At 41.0% G+C, this 26709-nt stretch overlaps 1 protein-coding gene across 6 annotated transcripts in view; it reads right to left on the bottom strand.

The window, feature by feature from the left end:
- The window catches only part of GRAMD1B (GRAM domain containing 1B), a 159304-nt gene that overhangs the window by 116008 nt on the left and 16587 nt on the right, over positions 1-26709 (bottom strand). Inside the window, exon 3 of one of the 6 annotated variants that reach the window (XR_014685437.1) lies at positions 15393-15812. Coding sequence is in view for 1 of the 6 variants with exons in the window: in XM_084495814.1 (XP_084351940.1) it covers positions 15393-15418 (26 nt within the window). In the remaining 5 variants the exon portion in view is untranslated. Of the gene's footprint in view, positions 1-15392; positions 15813-26709 lie in introns of those variants that run through there. The other 5 variants (XM_084495812.1, XM_084495811.1, XM_084495808.1 and 2 more) reach the window with 5 other exon arrangements.

Here is a 26709-nt window from a genome sequence, read left to right as displayed (position 1 = left end):
ATGGGATCACATTTTTTCATTCAGATCCGTAAGAAGCTGATGTTCTAGCTAACACAGGCTTTTGGAACATGACTCACAGGGTCAGGAAGCATAGAACAAAAATGCTACAATAAATCTTCATACGCAATTCTCTGAAGTGCCTATAACCACCAGAACTTCCGAGTTTTGGCTTTGCTGCAGCTTTTCAATTAGTAAAGATGACCTTATAAACCTTAAGGAAGACTTTAACCAATATGTTTTAATCCACATGTCGGTAACAAGACGTGGGTCTTGTTTCACGGAATATCACTTTTCCTAGGCTCCAAGTTAGCTTCATTCAGGATGGTGTTTCCTTTAGATCACACAAATTAAATGCTTGGTTTAATCCTATGGAAGGAAGTTCTGCTTCTCTGACCAGAGGAAAAATTCTAGTAAACAAAGGCATACAACGTAGGGAACAAAAATGAATCTGCAGGAAAAGCCTCACAGAGTACACAGCCCCGGTAATTTCACTGGCTGCAACCACACCAACAAGCAGCTCAGGCAGAGAGGTCTCTAAAATGAGGACCTGACACTCCAGATGTCTTCTCAGTCCAGTCCTGTGGACTGAAGGCACTCCAATGGTAGGGAACACAGCTTCCAGTTTAGTTTCATCTGAAAGCAATCTAGTCCAAGCAATTAGCATGCTCTGCACACACAGTGCAAGTAAGACAGGTAGTTTTGCTTCAGAAATCTAGTTCTGATCAACACCAAGATGTTAATATAGAAGCACCCATTTACTGCAGCGCAGGGGTCTCACAATGAATAAGCTCAGGATATGTGCCGAGTGCTACTGTAGTTCAGAGGCAAACCACCAACACTAACAACTTGTGATCAAAATCTACCTAGTAGCAATGCCTAAAAGTATCAGTAGGGTCTCAGAAGAATGGTTCATTTTGCAGTCATTAAGTGTGCTTTGCATTGAAGACTTCAGACGTGAATGGTCAGAGCCATAAAGCTAATGCTCTGTTTTCCTCACACGGATGGGTAAGTTCTTAACATGCCACAAACATACACATTAGTCCTAAACATATGGGCAATTTTCATTGCAGAGTTCCCTAGTAACTAATGCTTTAGGTTTTTGTATGAATTTCACTCACCAATTCCTTTTTCATTTTTCCCAGAACTTCCAGAGCTGAAGCCACTGCATGGCTTTCAACAACCAAAAGATTTAAGACCACCGCTAAAGCTTCATTGTTTACTCTGCATCAGTCATCAGCATAGCATATTAATCTCTCAAGTATTATACCTACCCAGTCCTGAAAATTAAGGATATTGGTATGCTTAGCAAGCATCTGTTCTTCTCTACATAACCACGGATTATCAGAAATGTAAAATTCAATATATAATGTAACACTCAGGCGCTAAGCACTGGAGCTTTTCAGGGCCTCAGGCAAGACATTATTTAAATGATAATGTTTTCCTTGGGAAGATATGCATACAGAAAATTCTTTTTCCTCTCAGTCTCGAAAGTACCAAATATGTATTCCCTAACAGCACCTCCCAGCCCAGGCTGCACCTAGGATAACCAAGACCCAACCAAACACCTGATGGTGAACTCCCCACTTTCTTCAAAATTTATATTTGTCACCCATATTCCTTGATGACCTAACAATTTCAACGTTCCCATAATGTGAGAAGTTCACTTTACAGCCTGTTTAGTGTCTTGATTGCAGAATTATATGCTGTTATCACCATGAAGATGGTAGTTTAGCACTACAAGCAGAGGGACAGTGTCTGGAGGTTTGCAGTAATGATCTAAATGCAAGAAAGAAGAAGAAAAAAAAAAAAAACAAACCAGGCATTCTTCAGGGCTGCATTTCTGAGATTTAATACTAACACTGAACAGAATTACATTGACAGGCTGCAGAAACATTTATCTTTTTTTTCCTACTCTTAAATGGTTTTCCAGACTCCTTGCATTATGTTCTCCCCCACTTTCTCTTCAAATTGCTTCTTTACTTCCACTTCTATCCCATTCTGATATGTTAATGTGCATCTTTTGTTTATATTGTCTGCAGTATATAGAAGCTGAGTTTTCAGCCTTTAAAAAGCTTTTAAAAAGCTTTCTGATTTTTATAACAGGATCACTGCTTAATCCAAAACACGCATGTAGGTGTAGGAGTTCATGACTTCATTTCCTCCTCAGATAAGAATTCCAGTCAAGGAGAATAATCTAGCTGAATGAAACCCTTAAGAAAAAGATTATCTTGGGAATCCTGCTAAAGATCCAAGGGTGCTAAAGAAAGGAACAACACAGTAACGATTAGCAAGTTATTGAAGAGCTTTACTAGAACACACACAGATGGCACACAGACAGTCAAATACTACACATACATTTTTTATGACATTTTGGAAGCAGCACATTTGGATTTGAATATGCCAAGCTGTTACTCCGAGCAGCTTACTTGCCATCAACAGAGCTCTACCCCATTTATTTTCATATTTAAACACATCTGCAGCACACATCTTTGAGCATGCTCATAGTAAAACTATTAACATGGATTTGCTATATTGCTGTGATTAGTTTTCCTCTCCATCTTCAGTCTGGAGTCAGCCAGGAAGAGGCCAAAGGAAAAAAGTAACCCATGAAAAGGGGACCTAAAGGAACAGACACCTTCTTTTAATACCCTTGGGTATGAAATCAGTAATTTAAGTGATCTTTAAACATCCCTGTGAACTTGTCAAAGTTTTTATGGAACAAAGTCCAATAGTCTTGTGCATTCTCTATCCACCAGAGAGATTGAAGACAAGACATTCTTTGCTGTTCACATTCTTACAAACCCATACAACAGATGAAGATGCCCAATTCCCATTTTTAAAACAGATCTAAGTGTCCTTGGGCAGTTTTGCAGTCAGCTATAAACTACTTCAGCAGAATCCTTCTCCATGGCACTAATACACTGCACAGAAGACCACAAGATCCATAAGAACTGTGGCATGAGATACTAAAATAGGTTAAATAAAAACCATTTCACTTTGTTTCTATTGGTGGTGGTGTTTTTTTTGTTGTTTTAAATGAAGAATCAGAGCTGGTAGTGTTGCAGCTGCCAGAGCAGCAAGGGAAAGAACTTTGGTATGAATTTGTGAATTTTCAAGCAGTACATTAAAAAGACACCAGAAGCATCAGCTCTAACCCCGGAACACAGAACTGCAAGATTTTTGAGCCTGTCACCACGGCCCCTTTAAATATACCCCAGGCAATGCTGACTCCCATATTGCTGCTATAAACCCTAGGCCACCCTGAGCTAACCTCATCCATATGACATTTATGCCAGAAATCAGACTCTTATTATTCCTATATTTCTAACTGTTCCTTTAATATTAAATTAAATACTCTTACATTAAGTTAGATCATGTAGCAAAGAGGGGGAAGCAAAATGCTCTTGTGGACAGGAATTCCAGGTCTTAGCCACAAGCAACCTTGTCTCCATTTCTCTTTACCTTCAGGATGAAGGGCTGTAGGACAAGGTATGAGGCATGGCTGAGGGAACCAGGATTTTTTGGCCTGGAGAAAAGGAGGCTCAGGGGAAACACCCTTGCTCTCTACAGCTGCATCAAAAAGAGGCTGCAGCAACATGAAGATTGGTCTCTTTTCCTGAGCAACAAGCAATGAGACACGAGGAAACAGCCTCAAGTCATGCTAGCAGGAGGTTTAGTTTGGGCATTAGGAAACATTTTTTCTCTGAAAGGGTCACAAGGCATTGGAAATGGCTGGCCAGGGAAGTAGTTGAGTCACCATCCCTGGAGGTATTCAAAAGACACGTAGGTGTGGTGCCTCGGGACATGATTTGGCAGTAAACTTGGCAGTGCTGAGTTAATGGCTGGACTGGATGATCTTAGAGGTCTTTTCTGACCTAAATGGTTCTAGGGTTCTATAAAGGGATGTCTCCAGGGAGTCAAGTGCACCAGTAAGCAGATCATTTCAGCAATAATTACACTTGACATTTAAATTATAGCCCAGAATAATTTCATTTAAGCTTTCACTAAGTAACAGGAAAACATAAATCAAAAAACATCCTAGAAGAATGACAGGCTGACATGGCAGCACTGTTAAACTACTTAGATTCCTACATTTTATAAGAGGCCTGTGAGCGAGGATAGGGAAGCTACAAAAACAAAACAAAACAAAACAAAAAAACTAAAACCCCTGTTTGTTCACCTCAATTGCCTCTTAAAATTAGCAGGTTAAAGCAGCCACTGCAGGATCTCAGGATCTCACAGTAACAGGCACGTGAAAGCTATGCTGCATTTAGGAATAAACAGAACCATTGTGCCATGTCACTGTGGGGGTGGTTTTCAAGGGCCTGGATATTGAGCCAAAGTACTTAAAAGACATCAACCTTAGTGAAAGTTGCCTTTTTTTTTTTTTTTTTTTTTTTTTTAAATTAACCAAAAGGTTCAAAAGGTTTCCTTCGTTGCCTGCCTAGTCCTGAGATGCACGGCCACTGTGAAGCTTTGTGCTCAGAGATCTTCAGCCATCTCCCTTTTCACTTCCAAATTCAAGCAGCTTTATTTGGCATTAATTAAAGTTTTGACAGCAAAGTCAAAGGAGAGAGCCAACTGGGAAACACCACTAGACTCGTTAAGAATGGTATTTGCCTTCAAGGTAACAGCAGCCACCAGAAGATTAAAAGGGCACTTCCTTCCTTTCTGGAAGGCTCTTTTTTACCTTGGATGCATTTTCTTCATACCCAAAGAAATACTGTCATCAGTCACACCACCTGGCCCACTCCACTCAGTCTCAGTTTCTGCAATTACTCAAAGGAGACAATGAGTGAATAGATGTAGCCACAGAAAAACACAGACTTGCAGTGACTTGGACAGCCCTGCAGGACCACATTAAAAAACAAATCATTCAGGCAAAAGTTCTTAGCCAGCATAAAGTGGAACAGCTCCAATGATTTCAATATAGCTGCATCAGCTACTTGAGCTGGGGGAGCTTGGCTTTGTGTCCCCCAGCTGCAATCCATATAACCTGTGCTCTAACACTAAGCACACTCCACTGGGAAAAGGGAAGTTGGTTTGGCATATAAAGCACTACTGAAGCTGAAAAGTTCATTTTTTATTTCCTGTTCCAGTTAAAGTTTCAGACGCCTAGAAAATTCTGTGTTCATTTCCCCCATCGCATACTGGGATAATATCTACACAAAATCAATACAATTATTTTTTGAGCTTTAGAGCCCAAGAGCTCATACAGAAGTTAGGGCCCCATCTTTCTGAATGTTAACTACTTGTACACCCTTCCTCAAAGATGCATTAAGAGATAAAAGGCTTACCCACACAGATAGTCTACATACAGCTGACCTGATGTATCTGCTTACTCCAGCTACAAGATTGCAAGAGAAAGATTGCTTGGAAATGGAGCACAGGCATCCCAGACCTCTAAGGGCTTGTTAGCTCAGGGGCAGCCCTTGAAAACAGAGCACTTCCAGACCAGAGCAGATAAGCCCATAAAGCACTGCACACACAGCTCCAAAAAGCTGCCAAAAACCGCAAGTGCTGAGTAACCTCCAAGCAGGGCAGGGGTTGAAACATTCCCAGTCCAGAGGATGAAACTGCCTTTAAGCTTCTCAAAGATAAAGCTTTAGGGACACTGCCCTGTTTTGCTCCCATCCAGCTTGGCCAAGCAACAGATCGAAGAGTACAGCTGACTTAGAACCCCAAAGTCTCATTAAAATAAAATCAGGTCCTTCTCTCTCATTGGACTACCAAGGTAACACTGGCCACATTTCATTCTCCTTCCCCTGTGGTACAAAGGAGAAAGGCTTTTGACAGGCTGCTGTAATACTAAGCAGGATTTATTTATTTTTATCTAGTCTAGATCCCCAGTGTTTTCTTTGGCAAAGGTGAGGAAGAACAGATGTTCAGTTTAGATAAGATTATTGACAAATACTGCATATGGGTTTCCTATCCTGTACCAAACAAATTAAAATGAAAGCCAATGAACAAGATAGCACAGATTTGGTGACTGATTTTGGAATGCAAGCAATCCAAAAATCACCGAAGAAACTAGACATCGCCAAGTGTAAAACATCGCAAAAACAAGTCATTTGGCTATAGACATTTCCTTGACCTGCAGAATTGGTGTCTCTAGTCTACCGATTTTATCTTGCCAACCAGGCAAAACTTAGGACCATGAGTGTTAAATACTGGTTGAAGTACTGGGTTCCCCAGAGCCAGGAAAGTCTAAATATTAGTAGGAAAAAAAATTGTAGAAGCAAAGAACACTCAGAAAGAATAGCCTACTTCATCAATTTCTCCACTAGAATAAGAAGTTTAAGCATGTACATCTTGGCCAGATGACAGCAAAAGAAACTGTGGTGACTCATAAGATAAAACATCATGCAACTCAAGTTGCTTAAAGAGGTCTCCAGAGTGTGAAACAAGGAATAACGGGATAAAAATGAACTAAGGGAATCAAGTGGAGGTTTCTTTCAGTCATAACACAGCTGAACTTAAGGGTGGAAAGGTAGGAGAGGGGTGTGGGTTGAGGCACAAATAAGGATCAGGACCATTTGTAAAAGCCGTGTCCAGATCCAGGTTGCAGTTTCCAGCCTGGTGATCGGAAACAGATTCTTCTGTAACCATTTCCCAGCACAAAGGGTGGAAATTTATCTGAAAGAAGCAGTCTTTCCCATGCCTTTCAGTAAGACTGGACATAACCATGCAAATCACACACCAGACACAACGAAGACTTGCTGATTTTCTCCATCCTACTGCCCACTTTTCCAGTAGCCCCATTTCAACAGCATTTTCCAGTACAGGGTCTCTAAGTCTTAAGTAAAGAAATGATCGCTGACTTGGCATTGTCAGAAGACAAAGTCTTTAAACTTTTTTCTCTACAGAGTCTGTTGCTAATCCTGCCTGGGGTAGTTTGGGTTTTTCAGCACAAAAGCTGACATTATTACTTGCAAGCTACTAAATATAATCTCTCCTAATCCAGGTAAATTTGCTCTTTAGTTAGAGCCTTTCAGTATTTATGCTCTGAATACTCAGGATGAGGTTACAGCAACTCCAAACTCTATTTCCACTTCAGTAAAGTCTCAGAATCCACGAAAAAAAGACGAAAAGCATGCCTGATTTGACACAAATTACTTGCCCTCTGTACACCACTTTCCTTATACATAGTACAGGGATAGCGTAAAAAGCCCTGATGCCCATAAACTATAAGTACTAGGGTAAAACATCATCACTGAAAAGTAACTTCTAGTCCAGATGAAGTCTCACTCCTCTCCCTACAATGTGCAATTGCAGGACAAACTAATAACACTAAATGGGTTTGACCTTAACAGGCAAACATAACACAAACATTTCAAACAAGAAGAAAGGTGTACTGACTTCAAAGAAAGGGCAGCGGAAAGGTCAAACTGAAGTTGCATCAGGTGAGATTTCCCTGGATGTATTTAAGAAATATATGGACATGGTGCTTCAGGACAAGGCTTAGCCATGACTTGGTAGCATTAGATGATGAGTGGACTTGCAGACTTGTGTCTTTTCCAACCCAAACGATTCTATGGTTTTAAAATTGAGCAAGGGAAGGAAACAGATGGGGTCAGGCGATAAATATAAATCTGGTTAGTGTCTCATTCTGTTTACCTCTAAATACTTTTTATTGAAGTCTCAGCACAGGAGGAAGAAGGAATCTGCAGGAGGCTTGCCTGACTTCAATGCATGTGCGTATTTCATATTTCCTTAGAACAGCATCAGAAGTTTTCAGACTTCTGAGCAACCTAGGGCTCAAGCCTATTTGTTGCTCTGCTTGCAGTAACTATTTACTAGGCACAGAGCTCCTATTTTTAGTATCACAGATACCCTGCTCACCTCATCACACCACTGTCTCCACAGTACCTGGGCTTAGCAGGTGAAGATAAACTCAAGCTGCAGTTGATGTCTAGCTTAGGTGCTTATCAGCTCACAAAACAAGGCAGATCTGCCCTGCCTAAGCACTACCAAAACACACTAGTGACTTTTTAAAACTCCCAGTCACCGCTCTAAGGCCACAGTCCCTGAAGCATGTCTTCATCATGCGTTTGATGTCTTCATCAAACACTGCAGCTTTTCACAAAATGTTTGTTACCTGGATGCAAATGTCCCAGACTCATACTGTACAAAGCATCATGCCAGCTTGGGGGTGCAAGGCATTGGTGTTCAAAGAAAGCATCCAAGTGTATCAATACTATCATGAAAGTTAAAAAAGGAGACTTTGCTCCGATATGTGTACATGAGAATATTGATCTTTACCAAGCAGTTTTGATAGCTAGACAACATTTATGCAGAGGTACATCCATAGGTGCCACCAGCAGCGTGCTCAGTTTGTGAACCCCAAATGGAGAAATTCTCTCTTGGAACCTTAAAACACTCAAAGAAATCTACCTCTGGTTTATAGCACAGTAATACCAGTATCCTGGCCAGCAGCCTTAAGACTTAAATGTTAAGATTAAGGATTAGACCCTAATGAATTTAAAAAAGGATCACCATGTCTCTCACTCTCCACAGGAACTTTTCTTTAATTCAGGATAAAAGTATGCATTGTTCCGTGTGTGAGTAGTCCCTTAGGCAAAGGCAATTCTTTTTTCTTGAAGGCAGCAGCACATTTTAAAATAACCCATTATACTACAAAAAATAATAGTTAGCAGATGTCTAGAAAAGCAACAGTTTTCAGGACAGTACAACTCCCTCCATTTTAAGAAATACATGCATATTTGTAGATAACACAGATACATTCAAAGGCTGTATTCTTAGCCCTTTGTTATGCCAGATGTTGCCACGTGGGCTGTTCTGTGCAGTCTAAAAGATGCCACCTTTGCATAAGGTCCTTTATTTGAACTTGCCCTCTGCCTTGCAATAGTTGTACTCAAGTTGTTTCTAAAAACTGCAGTCTAAAGTCCCAGTCAGGAGCCTTGCACATAGATAATCTCAGGTATTTAAGAAACTTTTTCAAGGAACTTATGATGGAACAGGTATACCTCATCTACCTCCCTCAATTTTCTGTCTATAGTTCAATCCCCTTGCCTTTCTAGCACTCAAATATTCTGCCTGCAAATAGTGCAAGCTGAAAAGATCATGAATCATTTGGGGACAAAAAGCATATTAACCCAGCAGTGCTCTCTCCTAGGGCCCGTCTCAGCCAACTAGAAAGTCATTAGCTGGACTCACTGCAGTTTTATCTCGATCACAGCAGTGCAGAGCTGTTCCTTGATTAATCTTGTATTTCAATGCTGATTATCTGATGATATTTAAGTCTATTTGTCCTCTTTCCCTGCCACAGAGCTAATGAAAATCGTAAAGAAAGAATAACAGAGTTCCAGGAGTGAATTTTTCTATGGTATCATCAAATAGCCTAATACATACACTAGGACATGCAAGCATATGAATACTGTTCTTCCTGACCTCCCATTGCATATTTTCCACATGAAAGGTGCTTTCAATGAAAGAAAGGTATCCCACATTCACAGAAGAGGAACTGAAGTGGAGAAAGCATGTGGCTATACTGCAGTCACTAGGTCTGATAGCTAGGCAGAGTTACTGTAACTGACCTAGTTAGAAATGGAAATGTGTGCAAGAAAGCCGCAGAACCTCACACTCAATCAGCGCTACATCCTACACCAGCACAGGGAGCCTTTGGCTTCACTGCCCTGCCCAGCTGTGCTCAGTCCTGCCAAAAGCTAAGATCACTCTGAGCAGTAGTTTCTGAGCTACCTGGTTGGTTTAGCATCAGATGAGTAAGGCTTGTGGGAAGACATCTCCCTTCCCTGTGCATGCTCTGTTCCATATTTTATACAGTTAGCCTGAAAACTAAGCCTGTCACATCATGTAAACTGTTCCTTTCAGGATGTGTTCCCTCTTTGCTGAAGGGCAAAGGGCAGCAAGGTTCCACAGCTCAGGGGTCTTTGCCCTTTCTACTGTGTCATGTGTCACAACAATGAGTGTCACACCACAGGGAGAGACGACAGCTTGTTCTTTTACATTAGCTTCTCTTGGATCACACCAGGACCGAATATGGTCATAGTTATCTCTGAACAGCATTTCCAATCTGTCTTCCTGCCAATCCAGTATAGATAGGAAGCAATGAGCACTACGTGATCTATTTATCTCACAGGAAATAGGTAGGAAAAAGAAAAACGCAGTTTGGCTGTGTACATCATTGGAAAGCATAGCAACCCACGACACAAAACATGGCAGCTACAAGGCTAGAACACACCAAGTTTTCCCTTGTCTCTAGCAGATAAAAACTCATGCCCACAAGCATGACATTTTCCATCCCTTACAAGACTCACTCTGTTTTAAGTGTGAGTATCATCACCCTTATAAAAAAACAATTGCTTGGTGTCCATCTTGCCCAACATCCAAGATCTAAGAGTAGAAAAAGTTAAGTGGGAGAGGAGGCAGAAAGATATGGGCATGTGTGAAAAGTGTTGGAAATAGCATCAAGCTGATAACAGAAACAAAGCTGTGGATCAGCAGGAACTAGACTGGCGATACAGTTGAAAAGCATGACGCCTGTTTGTTTACAGATAGGAGACACTGAAGTCCACATAGGTCACCACCCACATTTTGGGTATCCTGTAGTGGTAGAATACCAGATTTTGATTGTACAGCACCATTTTCAGTGCTCAAGAGACTCCAGAGCAACACTAGTGTAGCACTCTGTAGAATTGGGGACTTTTAAACCCACAGCACTGCTGTGCAAGGCTGACTAACTCCAACAAAAACAATGAAACATTCTCTGAAGTAGAACAGCACATCAGCAGGCACTGTGCTGCCACAGGCAACCGGGCTACCATTTTGTTTTGTATCCAGCTTTTAAGTCAAATCCTATAATCGTACATGAGAAAGCCATTAGAAATAGTCTGACAGTATTCAAAGCTAATTAAGGGGGTGCAGAATGTGAAGTCTTACGGGTAGTCAGTGGTAAAGCTACCACAAGCAAGATACTGTCTCTGAGAAGTCTATCTAAGCACTCTAGAGCAAAAAGAAACTATAGTGCTAGACTAGTTATTGCTTCCAGACTAACTACTTAAGGTGTTATTCTGTGGAGTTGTAATGAGAGCCAGATAAGCTCCAACTGGTATTTATCATTACAACATCCTCTAGGAGGCTGCTGTTATCCCCATTTTGCCTGCCAGCAGCTGAGGATGAGCACGACTAACATTCAACAGCTAGCAGCATATCATCAAATGGCTGACCTGAAATGACTTGCTTACAGGCACTCCAGTGGTCAACAATGGATCAGGGACAAAACAAGCCTCTAAGTGTCCTATTGCTCACTCTCTAACCAGCTGGTCATTTAATTTAAAGAAAGCTTAAAATACAGATCATGCTGTCCATCTCCCCTATAAGAACAGCCGCCTTTCATGAACAGAAGAGCTAGACAGCAGTCTCCAGGATTACAAGATCAAGAACAAACTTAATTTTCACACTTGTTAGCTTCAACATCTAAAATGCAATGAAATTCAGCATATATATACCCAGTTACTGACTGCACACTGGACCCAGTTCAGTTGCTATACTGACTTTATATCCTATAAAGAAACTTAGAGATCCAGTATTAAACCAATGCCTTTAACCTCTTCTGAACACGCTTCCTCATCAGAGCACAGAAACACGGAAGAGTTCAAAATGGCATTTAAGTTTTTTTGCAGTATACGATTTTGTTTTTTGCTGAAACTTGCAGCAATTTATTAGTAAACTTGTTTACCACAGTGCTGTGCATGAAACAGCTCGGGAAAGACATGAAACGAGTGGTGCAATGAGCATTCATCTGTATTAGGAGATGGATACACACAAGTCAAGTTCATAGGAAGGCAGCATACATGACATGACAGTATGAAAAAGGGGAAGCATCTTGCTCTGCAACACACACAAGCAGTGGGCATAGAAGTGTTTAAGCATAATGCACAGACATGCTGAACATATATATTTATTGACAATTAGAGTATTAAAATCAGACTTGGTTTTGATCCAAAAATAACACATGCCATGAAAGCTCATGAGTATGATTGCATTCCTCAGGTCAAGTAGACCTGAGCTTTCTCACTCATGTTTTCCTCTATGGCTCCTCCTCCTGCTGCTGTTTTACCTTACAGTTCAATCCAAATGAGTTTCAAGTTCTTCCTTAACCAAGAGCCCAGAACTTCAGCACCTCTCTATCAGATGTGGCTGAAGAATGGAAATGAGTGAAGCTTGGCTTTCAAAGCCTATTTATTAAAAATAATAATAATAATCAGCAGGGGGGGGAATATAGCCATGGTTTAGATATTTCTTAATCACACAATTAAAAAATGAGCAGATACTTCAAAAATATTAAGTAGCTATATTGAACAAGTTCTTGAACTCACTGCTTATTCTCCTCTAATATTACAGTCCAGCTACAAGATTAGTATTTCCTGGGGGGGGGGGGGGGGGCGGGGAAAAAAAAAAAAGTCAACTATAAATTGTCTTTTATAAATGAAACCTTTATAGGAAGTGCAACCAAATATGATTATTGCCTATTGGGTCTTGCACTTTAAATGCAGCCAAGACCACTTCCTGGGAATGACATCTTTGCCTCCAGGATTCAGAATTTCTTCAAGATGCAAGGTAATCAGAATTATACATTTTCTGCCCTTTGGCAGCAAGCACAGCCTTTCCATAAATAGTTCCTAGCTCTAGAACTCCCTTGCTAGTTAGCATCCTGTGGTAGGTATTACAGACTGTACAGATCATCCAGGTCACAAACCACATTCCTGCTCAAGTGAATTAGCAGAATCCTTTTTCCTTAGTGAGATTTAAGAAAAAAAGACACTTAAAACTTAAAGCCAACTATAAGGCATGGGGCACGTGGCAGCATGACATTCAAAGCCTGTACATTCCCCAAAGATCAACCTTAAAGAGAAGACAAAACTGTTGATCTCCCCACCCCACCATACACATTTGTATGCTATTTTCATGGTGCAGACCTCCTGTCTCCTCTTAGCCTAATGCTCTGTAACACCTCTCCAGGTCTCAGCAAGCACTCTGTTTCATAGGAAGGACACGGAGCAGCTCCAGTGCTAACTACAACCAACTGTTGTTGTTGCTCCAGGGCATCAGTGCTAATAGCTAATGAGGGGATTCTCCATTTTCCATATCAAGGGCCACCTCTCAAAAATGGAAACTCCAAGCATTTCTCTACTCATAGTGGATTTTTAAGGCAGACAACGGGTGGTAACTACAGCGGTATTTTGTACTGAAGTAACATGCATTCTTAGCTGGTGTTTAGTAAATGAAAGCCAGGAACTCCCATACTATTGTAATAGATAGCTCAAGCCCTTGTTCTTACCTGAGGTATTAGATTTTTGCACAGCCTATCATTAACCTAACCACCATGCCTCCTTGGCACAAGAGCCTCATCAGGTGTTCCCTCCTAATAGTCCTCTGGGTTCCCCCCTAAGTCCTGTCTGCTAAGGGTTTTTGATCATGGATTTGCTAGTGAAAAATAGCTAAACCACATGAATGTTACTGCTAAACATTTATATTGTCAAAAGACAACTAATGATAAAAAGAATAAGTGACTGTTTTCTTTCCAGCACAGGCAGCAAAATGGGAATATTTATTCCCCTATTTCCATACTCAGCGGGGGAAAGTCAACAGGAGCTTCAAGCCTTGAACTTCCAGATTTGCAAGACCTGATCTAGCCTTGTCACTGGTACCCACCGAACACAGATTGCAAAGGGGAAAAAAAAAAAAAAAAAAAAAAAAAGGAACTATTCTAACCCAAACAAAAGAGCATTCTTTAATTTATGAGAATTAGTATAGTTCTATAATAAATCTCTTATCGTCTTCCTAATAGTTTTAGGCTTATTTGGGAAAGATCAAAAGCAGAAAACATTAACAAAACACCTCTGATCTTTTTATTGATTTTAAGTTTCTCTCATTTGCTTCTGAACATCTTCATGAAACGTGCACACAGGCACAAAGGATTATACATCACATGATCTAAGTTTTTATTAGATAGATGAAAGAGAAACAGATCAGCTCCCCTCAAACTGCAGTGCTCTTTCACCGCTGTTTACATGCTTGCAATTGCCATAAGCAACAGGACATTAAGTAGCTGCAGAAGATACTAAACCAAAAATGAGGGGAATGCCTCCTAGATCTTAAGCCAATGCTTCATCTGTTTTTCTTTGAGATTGACGTTTCAATCAGAATCCCAATGGTTTATGAAGTTTGTTACTTCTGCATTCACTCAATACTTATAACCATACAGGGCTAACAAATCCTGTCTTTCCCTTCCACTTCAAAAATTTGAAAACCATTAAGAGAATCACAACCAGCTAGCAACAAAGACTAATACTGTCACCATTTGAGGCCTAAAGCCCACTTCTGAGAAAGGTGTTGCTTTTATGAGCCAAGTATACTCAGTGAGTAATCAATGTGGCCAATATCCTTGCCTTGCTCTGCCCATACTCCGGCAAGGGATTTTGGCAACTGCTTATTTACTCCGCAAAGTAATGCCTCCTCTCATACATATATGACAGTGAGTTCATGAATTATGCAAGATATTCACAACCTTGTCCAAGTTCATTCTAAGAGCACACAGCTAGCTATGAAGCATGGTCAGACTGAATTTGTTGTCACAGCTTTTCTGACATGACCCAAATGAGAGGGCTAGACTAACCTGCTGCATTCAGTACCCTGCTAACTCACATTTGCCTATGTCCAAGGCAAACGTGCAAACTAAGAATACACATTAACAGCTAAATCTTTTTTTTTTTTTTAAAAAAAAAAAAAGTAAACCAGATAATATTAGGGGAAAAGACCTATAGAAATAAGAAATGAGCACACTGAGTGTAGAGCTTGATTGTAGAACTGAAGCAGTATCTGCATAATGTTTTGCAATATCCAGGAGGTCCACAAAACACTGTGTTGCTAAATATACTACTGGGAAGTATCATCCTTCCTGTGTGAAGGAACATGACTTCCATGCTTCCATGGTGTGTAGTATGTAAGTATTGTGACTCCGAAAGACATGTCTCAGACAGTTAAATATTATGAATTGAAGTGAAAAGTAACCAAATTTCTTATCCCTTCAAATACATAAGGCAATCTTTCCCATCACAGCCTTTTCAACAGTCCATGTTAATAGCTTTACTTTGACTTGCAGTAACCTCAATGCCCCAAGAAACATAGATAAAATGATACAAGTCTCCCCTCAGGAAACATCCAGAGGGGAGATGTCCCCAGAGACCTACACTTCTTATGCCATGCTAAGAGATCAGCACAGTGATTTTTTCCCACAGACCATCCAAATCCCATGCCTACAGTACTGCCACTGACTCCCAGGGTTACCTGAGCCAGATGCTGGCCAGAAAGGGGACAAGAGTAAGGCAACAAATGTAAGGCTGTCTTACCTGGCTCTGCTCGGAGGGGCACTCATTCATCAGCCAGCCAGCACCAGCATCTCACAGCAGCAGCCAGAGTCAGACGCCACCATGCGAAGGGAAGATCCCCATCCAGAGAGGCAGGATACGGGCTCAGGAGGAGGGGACCCTTCGCTGTGAACAGGACAGCAGCTCCAGAGATGTGAGGTCAGTGACAGGCAGCAAACAGAGCCGAGAGCTGCTCCACTCCTCCTCTCACTCTGTAGCACATCTCTCACTGCCAAGTACACACGCTGCCTGCACAGGAGCTGTGTGCCTTGTTAACCCTCTTCTGGCTGTAGGGCATGAAGCAGGAGCTCCCCTCTTAGGGGATCTTCCTTTCCAACCCATCCTCAGTGCTGCTCCTGTAGAAACTCGTCACCCAGATCAGGTGGAATTTTGCAAGGCAATCTAAAAGAGATTTAAAGGAATGATAATGAGGCTGCAAAGCCAACAACTCCCCCACACATAACAGCTAAACAGCTGCAGATGTGGAAACTACAAATAAGACCTCATATCATCACAACAAGGGTCTGCCATGGAATGAAGGTGTGTAGAAGAGCTGAGCCCCACATTGCTACCTAGCAGAGCACTGGGGCTGGAAACAAAGTGGTTTGCATTGTACTATGGAGGGCTCTGAAGAGGGCTCTGAATATTTATATTTCCTCCACTTAGGCATGGATTTAGAGAGGGGCAGATTTTGTGTACCCATATCCCCCCACCTTCAGCAAAAATACAGGAGTATTCTTCAGGAGTTTAAGTATTTGTTTCCAGAATCAAAAAGGTTAGGGCACTAGCATTATAAAATACCTGACAAAAGTGACATATGGAGAACACAGACACTGAACCAGATCAGGTTAACATGTAATCAGGTTTGTTTTAGCATCAAATCACCCAAGCAGAACATACCACTCATGTGTCATAAGAAGCTCAGACCTGTGATACATGATCCTCTTTGGGATCACATTCACTTCACTTCTGCACTTCATTTTAATTCAATAACCAGGGACCAGTTTTTCCTTATTTAACAACACACCCTAGGGATTTGGACACCTCATCAACTGTAATGAAGTTGAAATCTCTTGGATACCTGTGCCTTTATACTGCAGTCTAGTACAGCAGCTAATACAAGAGCTCCAGCTCCATCAGAAACACTATCCATCCCACCCTGTGGTAAATGCCAGATCTCTGGGGTCAGGCTGACTTCTACCATCTATGTCAGAGAAAGGTGGTGTGGTATGCTGTTTTTAGCAGGTTTATACAGCCCACCAAAAGCCAAGATTAAATGTTAGAATAAAAGTAGCACATTTCCTTAAGAACATTTATTCTTAGAACCAGACTGCTAATGGACCATGGTCAGGGAAGTGAAGTGTAGCTTCAAGTACGTGGTGGAAGGCAGATTATCGAAAAATCCTCCCCAAACAAAACCCAGTGATCTCTCCTACCTACATCCTTCCCCATCACCACCAAGACAATCTAATTCAGGGCTCTGAGCTCCTATACCATTTCTTCTGTAAGCAAACCTCAGCCATTGGCAAACCCCTGTGTTTGTTCTGTAGTACCTCAGTGTACATGTGACTGGATGCAATCACATTTTGCAAGGATGTGAACAGGCTGTAGCCAAAGAGCAGCATTCAAGGGAACAAACTTACCTAGTGTGAAAGACTGCTGCAGCAGCCAGGCAGGACTGCCGTCAGGGACTAAAAGTTTGTCCATGCTGCAGAACAGACACCCAGGTTATCTCGGCTGGCAGACGCAATGTAAGCAGGGAGCAGCAGGGTGCACTAGCCTACTCAGCATGTCCCACGCTGCACAGCTGGGCTGCTTGGCTGATGTACACAGCAGCATATGGAGAGCAAGGAAAAGTAGTTATCTCCCAGTTCCTTCAAGTGGAAGAAAGTCTTCCCCTACCCCCAGCATCAAAGCCTCCCTCATACAGAGGCTACAGCTTGTGTAATTATCTGATCTACTACAGAACAGCAGCATTATACATGCTGGAACACAACATTCCTGGTTACCACTGGGTTGTGAAAACATTTATATACAAGTTAGCTGAAGTTCGCTAACAGGCATCACAGCCACCTCCCCACAACTTCAGCTAACTGCTTCTCCAGAAGATGGTTAGCCACAAAGTTTGCCCAGAGAGCATCTTCACTGCACCTCTTTCGTCTCCAGATCCTGCCTATTATGTTTTACCCAGTTTGCTTGTATCTGCATACAGACTGTGTCCAAATGTGAAGTTTTTTCTCTACCATTTATATTAAAAAAGTAAATCAAATGGAATTACATCCCAATGGAAAAGTTCCACCTTTTTTGATCCTACATTAGATTCTAGAAAGTTGCAGTCCTCCTTTGCTACTGTCACATTTGGGCTAACTGTGCAGGGAATATTTTACATCCGCTTACTATTATAATAGGATATTATTTATCCAAGTTGGACTCTACGATCCTTGTGGATCTTGCATTTCAGGATATTCTGTGATTCTATAAAGTACCAATAACCCACAGAATACAGCCATCCCCTGACCTCTCAGTGAACAAACTGTTCACTTTGCCTATGATTCTTACTAGCTATGCACAAGCAGGCACAGAACCAAAAGCACTGCTCTTCAGCTCCTGGAGCATACACAATGTGCATGAGTAAAGCACTGTTCCCTAACTATGCAGTTCTGCAGGCTGACACCACAAGCAAAGTGAGCAGTAGGCTGTCTGAAAAAGACCATCCAGGCATTCTGCAATCCGAACACTGTAATCAGTGTCTGAGGTTAGACAACCTGGACTTGGAAACTTCTGTTCTCAGAAGCCAAAAATGTCGGGGATACAGCTGCTATTCAAATACAGCCACTTCTCAAACTAGTTGCTTGTGTTATCTTTGTCTCTCCTGCTTTGAGTGCTCATCTATAAAAAGCAAAGCTCACCCCTTCCAGAAGCCTGCTACTCCACACATCACCTGATGTCTCAGAAAAGCATCCTTGAAAACAGAGCTGTCAAAGCACAGCTTAAAATATTCTTAGAACAAGAAAGTTACACAGGGTTTTCCACAGAAGCCAAGATGGTGACTTTTGATGGTAAACAAGAAGATAACAGTACCAAAAACCATGCTCCCTACACTTAGAATAATTATGCAGTTGGACATCAGGCATCCCCCTGCTTATTTTCAGACAGAAATCCACATTCTGTTTCCTTGCGAAGAGAAAGAATGTGTGCCCCTACAGCCAGCTCTACCATTTTACCTCCCACAGGCTCTAATCTCCCTTTTGCAAGCTGAGAGTCAGCACAAAGCTAATCCAGTGCTTCAGAGAATGGAATTTGACCTCAGAGACTTACAGGGATATTGATAAGCTGCAAAAGAAATGCAGTATTACAAAGGGAAAATAAAACACTAAAAAGAGCCCACCTAGACATCGGATTAAGTCTGTGGTTGCACAACAGGTTCCTATTTATTCCCTTTTAAATATGGTTATTTTCTGCTAAGACTTGACTCAAGGGCAAAACCAACATTTTAGTTTTGCCAAGCATCCCATTTCTGATACAAGACCAATAGTCAAATACTGCTTGACTGCTACAGTATTTTTTCTCTGGGCAGTCAGGCAGCTCCAAGCTTTGCTCCTAGATAAGCCACAGGACACATCTTAGCACTTCTGTAGTATTCTCTGCTTACAAAATGTTGGAGTTGCATCCCTCCAAGGCAGATCACCATCCCAGATAGAGAAAGCAAAGCAGAAGTGGTATGAGAACTTGGGAAAATAAAAAAACACGCCTACAATACAGAATTCTGTTACTATACAGCTTGGCTTTTTGCATACATCTTTATTGCAGGAATGTATCTTCACTTCTATGCTGAACAGAATAGAGAAAGCAGCTAACTCAGGACTGCAGGTACAACTCCTGAATTATTCACAACTGCAATAGGCTCCATCCACCTATGAAATGCACCAGTACAAGCTTTTACTTTTCAGGTGGCAATACAATAATAAGAAAAGCCAAAAAGACCTTGTTCTTATTCACAGGTCCTTAGAGGAAAATTGAAAAGGAGGTTTAGCCTTTCTATTCCAAGAAAAGAAAAAAATGGAGTAGTGGAATTTATTCCCCCTCAAAACTAGAATGTGAATCACTTACCAGTAAGTATGAGCAAGGAGAAGGGAAATCAGATTACTTAAAGGCAGGAAATAAGTAGAAGTTGAACAGCTTCTGGTGTTGTGTGAGGCAGATGGAGTACCAGATCTGAGCAACTTCAGCTAGAGCACATTACCTGAACTTACAGCACTCAAGACTGTATCCAGAAGAAAGAATGATCAACCTGACCACAAGGTTGAATTTATACATTGTCAGTAGTAAGCAGTACACAATTGTGAAAGTGTCTTCAGGAAACAGTTTATTATTATTATTATTATTATTATTATTATTATTATTATTATTATTATATATATATATACATATTTTTTTTTTCCCTTCTGAGATACAGTGTTCCAGAAGCAGGTCCTAGCTTTTCACCTCGTTTCCCCTCATGGTCCATCCCTCCCTCCCCATATGACCAAACTAGTCTTGAATCAAGGCATTGGGTGGGTAACTCGGAAGCTAAAAGGCATCTCAGTACCTCTGAGTGCTGAAGAGAAGAAATGAAAGCACACATGTACTACAGAAAACTTTAAAACAGAAGGATTATATTACTCTGTATCACTTCCATGAAGAGTTCTTGGCCTACAAGCCATCTACACCAGACGCACTTGGCATTCCTCAAGCCATGGATGTCAGGCCAGATTAGATACTTATGCAAGATATTTTTCTTTCTTCTGTTTCCAGTTGAATGCTCCTGGCAGAAGTGCTCAACTGTAGGTGCTAAATTTCTTTCAGTAAACCGTTGCATCCTACTCTTAACTCCTGTTTACTTCAGAAAACCCACTTAGAAAAGGAACAAAAGTACTGTGATGCAAAGAAACACTATAGTCTGAGAAGTTGTAGTTGTCACTAACAACAGGAGTGGGCAAAACAGACCTGGCAGCAACAACCATGCTAGCTTTGAGCTTCCTTTCCTCAGGAACGAATCCTATTATCTAAGCCTTGCATGCAGTAAAATCACTCTGTAGGCTGCATTTGGCAGTTCTGGCAGAGCTAACAATGAACTTTCCAGCTATCAGTTCCTGTTGCAATCCATAACAGTTTGATAAGGAGAAGAAACAAAGATATTAAGACAATCAAGTCCTTGACAGGCTGACCTGGCCCTTTGAAATGATAAAACAGCTTATTTATTGCCCCTCAGCCTTTGATACCATATGTGAATAGCAAAAAAGAAGAAAAAAAAAGTGAAATGACATTTTATAATTTCATTTAGATATGGCGATTCTGTAGATGTAAGTAATACATACAAGTAGTTTAAACTCAGAACTAAATTAAGTACCTTTCAACTTTAACATGCGCCTTAGAAGGTTTTTTTAGTTACATTAATGCTACTGTCTGACTTCAGTGAATTACCTCATACACTCAGGAACCTCTTCACCCATTCTCATTTCCTGACACACTAGGCTATGCTAGACTTGAGGACTAAACACACTGAGGGCAATAGAGCCAGAGCTTCACAACACCTACAGCAATAAATGCACTTGCAACTGACACATCTTAAGGAAAAAGGTCACATCTCCAAGAAGTTAGGCTCTGGCAGACACCAAAACCCAATCCTAATAGTGTACAAACACACGTCAAAACTTTGGCAGGTGTAGCACTAATTCCAACCTTGCAACTTTTTATAAGACAAGTCAGAACAAAGTTCTGTATGAATAAATCCCTGACACAGATCAGAAATTCAGTGCTCAAGCTTGGAGCAGAAAGTTGGTTCCATTTATAGAAGCTCATATGCATTGAGGGTAACGTATAATTGCTGCTAACCTTAAGGCAGAGTCAGGAGCTGCTCCCTCTTGGGCCAAAATCTCTGTTATCTGCTAGGGAAGCAGTGGCCATTGTTAGAGATTTCCATTTGAAAGGCCAGAGGCCAGGCCCAGGTCTTTCTGCATACAGGGAGTTGCAGCATCTTCAGGACACTCCCTGCCCCTCCCCATCCAAATGGTCATTGCCATCAAGGCCAAGACAAACACAAAGCCAATTGATTACATTAAAGACAAAGACAGTGATAACATACCAGAGATAGAAGTTCATGAGGAAGACAGTGGCCTAGAGGCTTCTTTCAAGAACAAGGTATTTAATAATGAATGCAAGAGTAATATGGCTCTCGATCCCACGGGCAAACATTTAGGAAAAAGTAGGTTTGAACCCATTTAATTAGTTATTTAGCATAATCACAATAATTCTTCCATACTAAAAACAAGCTTCCACTAAAAGACGCATTACCCAAATTCAGCTCTCGAATTTCCCCCTTCTTTTTTTTCCATATGCACACAAATTCTTCAAAAAGATTTTAAAAGCAGCAAGCAAAGAGAACAACAAAGACAGTATAAGATCCCCACTATAACAAGGGCAACAGTCCTGCTAAACAGCTCCTCTTTAAAATCATTAATGAGAAAGCTTCTAATTTGATGCTGTAAGAAAAAAAAAAATATCACATTGAGCATATGGGGAGAGCATCTGCCTTCGAAGCTCAGACTTTCCTAGTCTTTCTGGAATGCAAGTAACTGGAATAAACGTGGCCCAGCCTGACCTTGGGAGCACAGAATACTACTGACTGTCACTGGTTTACGTGGAGATGCCAAACCCCAAGCCACCACACTTAATAAACCCCTTGCGCCTTGAACTCCAACACATGTTTAGACAGCAACAACCATCAGGTGCCCCAAGCTTCAGCATGTCTCCTATAAATTCAGGGCTTTTACACGTAGGCAAACAAAGTCAGCCCTCACACACTATAAAGGCAGCACTAAACTTTCATTTTAGGATCCCACAAAGAAACTGGAGGAATGCAGCCACCAACCTGGAGCTACTCCTGCCTCTGCAGTGAAGTCACTGAAACAGCTTACACTTTCAGCTCCTGTGGCCTCTGACATTGGGATTTAAATAAACCTGCTTTCTCCAAACAGATTCACAAAATTTAAATATTTGCACCTTAAAATAGCTAGGGAGCAAGGGCATTTTAGGTTCGACTTTGGCATCTATTTTTATTGCCCAAATTATAATCCAAGAACACCAACTGAGATTCTGACAGCCACCAGCAGATCAATTACTTTAGCACAAGTTTGGAGACTTGCTGTGTTATAAGAACATTTTGTCACTTTCATGACCTTCTTGAACATTTTTTCCATTAAAAAACTTAATTGCACAGGTATCTATGTATAGAACTTGTGGTGAGAAAGCTTTATTGGAAAACTAATCCACTCTTCCTTCATGAGATCCCATTTACGTCTTAAACTGCAACGTCTCATCTTTACTTGACCAGAAGGAACCCTATAACTGTAAAACAAATTCCAGTTCCAGAGAGTAAGCAGAAGAAGCTCAGTTACTACTATTAAATGCATTAATATACACCTATGGAGTCAGATTTACAACACCTGTAAGTTTTGCATCAGTAACTTGCCTTTTTCCAGAAAAACAGGCAAAGAAAGGAGCCCACCTGTGATGTAGTACCAGGGTTGAGACAAAAGCTCTCCTCAAGCACTACTACAAAGTGACTTTTAATTGCAAGCCATGGTCACAAGCAAGTCCCCTCTCCCAGCCTCTGACCTGCAGACTTCTTGCACCCTTTGTCCTCCCTATGTACATCACCACACCCGAGCCAACTGGCACAACAGATGCACAGAAGACCTGATATATCAGACATGAACCATCCTCATTTTCAAGGGCCCACTCTTCCCACAACCCTACAGGTAATACTTCACACTCCACTTCAGTAGACAAGAAAAAGCCAGCCATAAGGAGCAGATTTATAGCAGCAGAGACAGCCAGAAGGTACCAGGGCTCCAAGGGAGGGCAAGAAGTATAGCAGAAACATTATTTACTGGTCAGAACCCAGAAAACTCAAGACTTAAACCCATGCTGCCTGACCCCCAACAGCAAGGATCCTAAATTCTCTTTTATTCCCTCATTTTTCCTAACATACTGAAGCCACAGCCTCGACAGACAGCCCTCTGACAGCCCCCACAGGACAAATCAGAAAAAGCATTTCCATCCCCAGATGGTGCCACACACACTCCTATGTTTTCCTTTTGCTCAAATTCCCTGTTGCACTGCATCAGTGTTTACCAAGTGAAGAACCTCCCTGTTTTTCTGTCTTCATTGCTACATCACTCAATACTAAAATGAGTGCCAAGCTATCTTACCCAAGGTAGGAGTGAGGAAAAAGGCTTCCTTACACCAATTTCCTTCCAAGCCTGCACTCCCACAAGTGCCTTAGCAAGCCCCACAAAGCACCCAGTGTTTCAGAGCACAAGCAGAGGAGATGGGTAGCTGTGCAAGATAAGTGGAGAAAAAAACAAAAACATTCATATAGACCTGTTACTTCTTGAAGTCAGAGCTGCTATTGCCACTGGAAAGCATCCAGAAAGGAAATCATCCGTTTTAAGGGAAAGGTTACTTTAAGCAAGATGTAAGGTAAATGACTTGCTCTGCCACCTGGGGGGCCTTGTCAATCAGAAATAGAGTTCAACTGAATTTCTAATCTCATCCTTTAGCTGCTAGATCATGTTGCTATGAGCTTTTAACTTCTTGCAGTTCACCTAATAGAGCTGTGTCCAGCCAGGGAATAGAACTAAAGTGCAACTGTTCCCTTTTATCCCCCTTGGAAGAAAGGTAATAAAAATTCGCAGATTAGAAAAGGAAAGTTTCTTCTCTGACTGCCTTCCACTGATGCAGAGAGAAAAATAATAAACCTAAGAATGGAAGGCTGGACAAACAGAGGTGATTTTGGTCATGGAACCCAAGCCCTCATCAAGCACTTACCAATTATCAAGAGTTTTCAACTCCTGACACTAAATTGGCTCATGTGTTTGGCAGGCAAATTTAGCTCAGCTAGGAAAATATGCAGCTTTATATGCATTTTATCTTAGCAAGAGACAGTGCTCAGTCATGCCTTTTCTGTCACGTCATGTCATTGTGGTGACAGTATGAGCTTTCTAATTATGCCTCAAATCAACGGAAAAACTCAACCTGCTTCCATTAAGCAAGAGCAATTTCTTCTTTCTGGGCTAGAAGCAGATTCAGGATGTTGCTACGTGAATCAACAGCCAGTCCCTTTGGTGTTTCTCTGTAGGATTACTTAAATTTAGGCAAACTGCAAGATAGGATGACACATTCCTTTCTGACCATCATTTCCATATGGATTGTCTTTTCCATTCTTCTCTGATAAGATATCCTTGCTGGGGTAATAGCATGAAGTTTCAAAACTCACTTCTGTAACCAGCAAAACTGGAAATGCCTTAGAAAGCAAACAAGTCTAACTCTATGGCTGGATTCCAGTATTCAAACAGGCAAAAAGCAAAATGAAAGGCTTTCCAGCATTTATCACAGAGCAAAGCAGTAGAATTTTTAGTGGATGCAATTATATATGTAATATTTAAAACACGCCAAAAAGTAGATGAGAAGACCAAAGACCAGAAAGCAGCCAAACAGCCTCCTGAGAATCCATAGCTCTCTAAAGTAACTGATCCCCTTAAAAATTGAATTACTTGCCACTGGTTACCTCGTGGACACTGCACAGCTTCCCAACAACACTCTGAAGCCTGGTATTCAAGAGAAGAGCGAATGAATGAGTGAATGAAACCCCCAATTCCTGTTTTAAAGCAACTTTTGTAGCATTCTGATAATATACAAAGTTTAAGGTGGGATTTAAGATAAAAATCAGCCTGGTTTTTAAGCTGTTATAAATCCCTCAGGGAACAGTTTGTAGAACTGTCCTTAGATTACAAAGGGAACATAATGAAAATTGGTCAATAAACTTTCCTGATTCTCTCTTCTTCAATTTGTCTTAAAAACATTAGCTTCCTTGGCAGGAGGTTTTATACCTAACAAATGAAGCAGTTGATGTTGTTGCAAACAAACATCCCTGTGAGACATACAGTGGAAAATCACCATCCTTTGGCTTTCTAAACTCTTAGTAACTGGGAGAAAGTTAGAGGCATGTTAGCCTTTGTTCCAAGGAGAGCCAGAGATCTACTCGGCTCTTAACACAATATTACTAAGAACAAACAGTCCAGTGTAATACCAAATTTACCTCTTCCAGGGATAAAGATCATTTCAGTACCAAGTTAATATAAAATCTGAAGATTCCACTAATCAGATGAGAGAATTCTTTCTATGGAAGAATTGAGAGGGAAGCCCCTCGCTTGCCTGACTGTGTAAGCTGGAGAAATCTGGCAGACAGTTCTCTTCACTCTCCAGGATAATGCAGAGTTTGACTTTTAAGCTCTCCCACAGAAGAAAAAGGCACACAAATTCTTTATTCCCATGCTAGCCCAACTAACCCTTCTGCATTAGAAATCTAGATCCAGATCATCTGAAACACATCTGGTCCAAGACTTGGATTGTTCACTCGTTTGCTGAATAGAAAGTGAATATTTCATAGTTTCCTGGGGTAGGACATTTTAGCCTGTTGAACAGCAAAGTAAAATATTCATAGCAATCATTCTGTGCAAGGTCTCTCAGCAAACATTCTGGGGGTGGAAAAAGATGCAGTGGCATTTGTCTATATTCCACTGCAGTACAACAAATTCTTTCAGCTGAAGCAAAGCAAAACTAAAAGTAACACAGGATATGTTAGCAACTTTTTATTTACCCTCTACCTAATTATATTGCTAGGCTATGTTAATGATATTTGTATACAACTTCCAGGTCACACGGTTTAAAAGAGGTCATTTTTTAAGGTAAAATGCTCTGAAAAATCACAAGTGGGAACTGTCTATAGAGATGCTGAGAGCGAAGATGATCGCTCAAACTTCTTGCTGTGGTTCACTGTTTTTCCAGTATGTCTTCGGAGCTTTTGTGCTTTGTGGGATACCGAGCAGCTTTCTGATACTCAGGATGGATAGGAATAAGAATAAAAATGTGCCTCCTAGACCTAAAAAGTAGAAAGTCCTCAAGCCAGTCTCCAGTTGATATAGGTAAAAATAGCCTTGAGTGGTCAGATGTAGTGAAGGCCAGCAGTACATCACCTATTTTGACTACTGAGGGGTTATGATGCTCCAGGTCTGCCAAACAGGAACAATCAAATTTACTCCTAGTATTCTGGCAAGACCTTTATATGAAGGCTTCATGCCAAACCATTCTATTTATAGCTACAGGCTTTATATCAAATATAGAAGGATTTTTTTTTCCTAGTAGCATCCAGACTCATGTTCCTGCTGCAGTCTTTGTTTATTACACAACCAGCACA

Source organism: Aythya ferina, assembly GCF_964211825.1.
Source record: "Aythya ferina genome assembly, chromosome: 22".
Classification (NCBI taxonomy): Eukaryota; Metazoa; Chordata; class Aves; order Anseriformes; family Anatidae; genus Aythya; species Aythya ferina.
The sequence above is the reverse complement of the archived record's forward strand: the minus strand, read 5'-3'. Positions and strand labels throughout refer to the sequence as shown.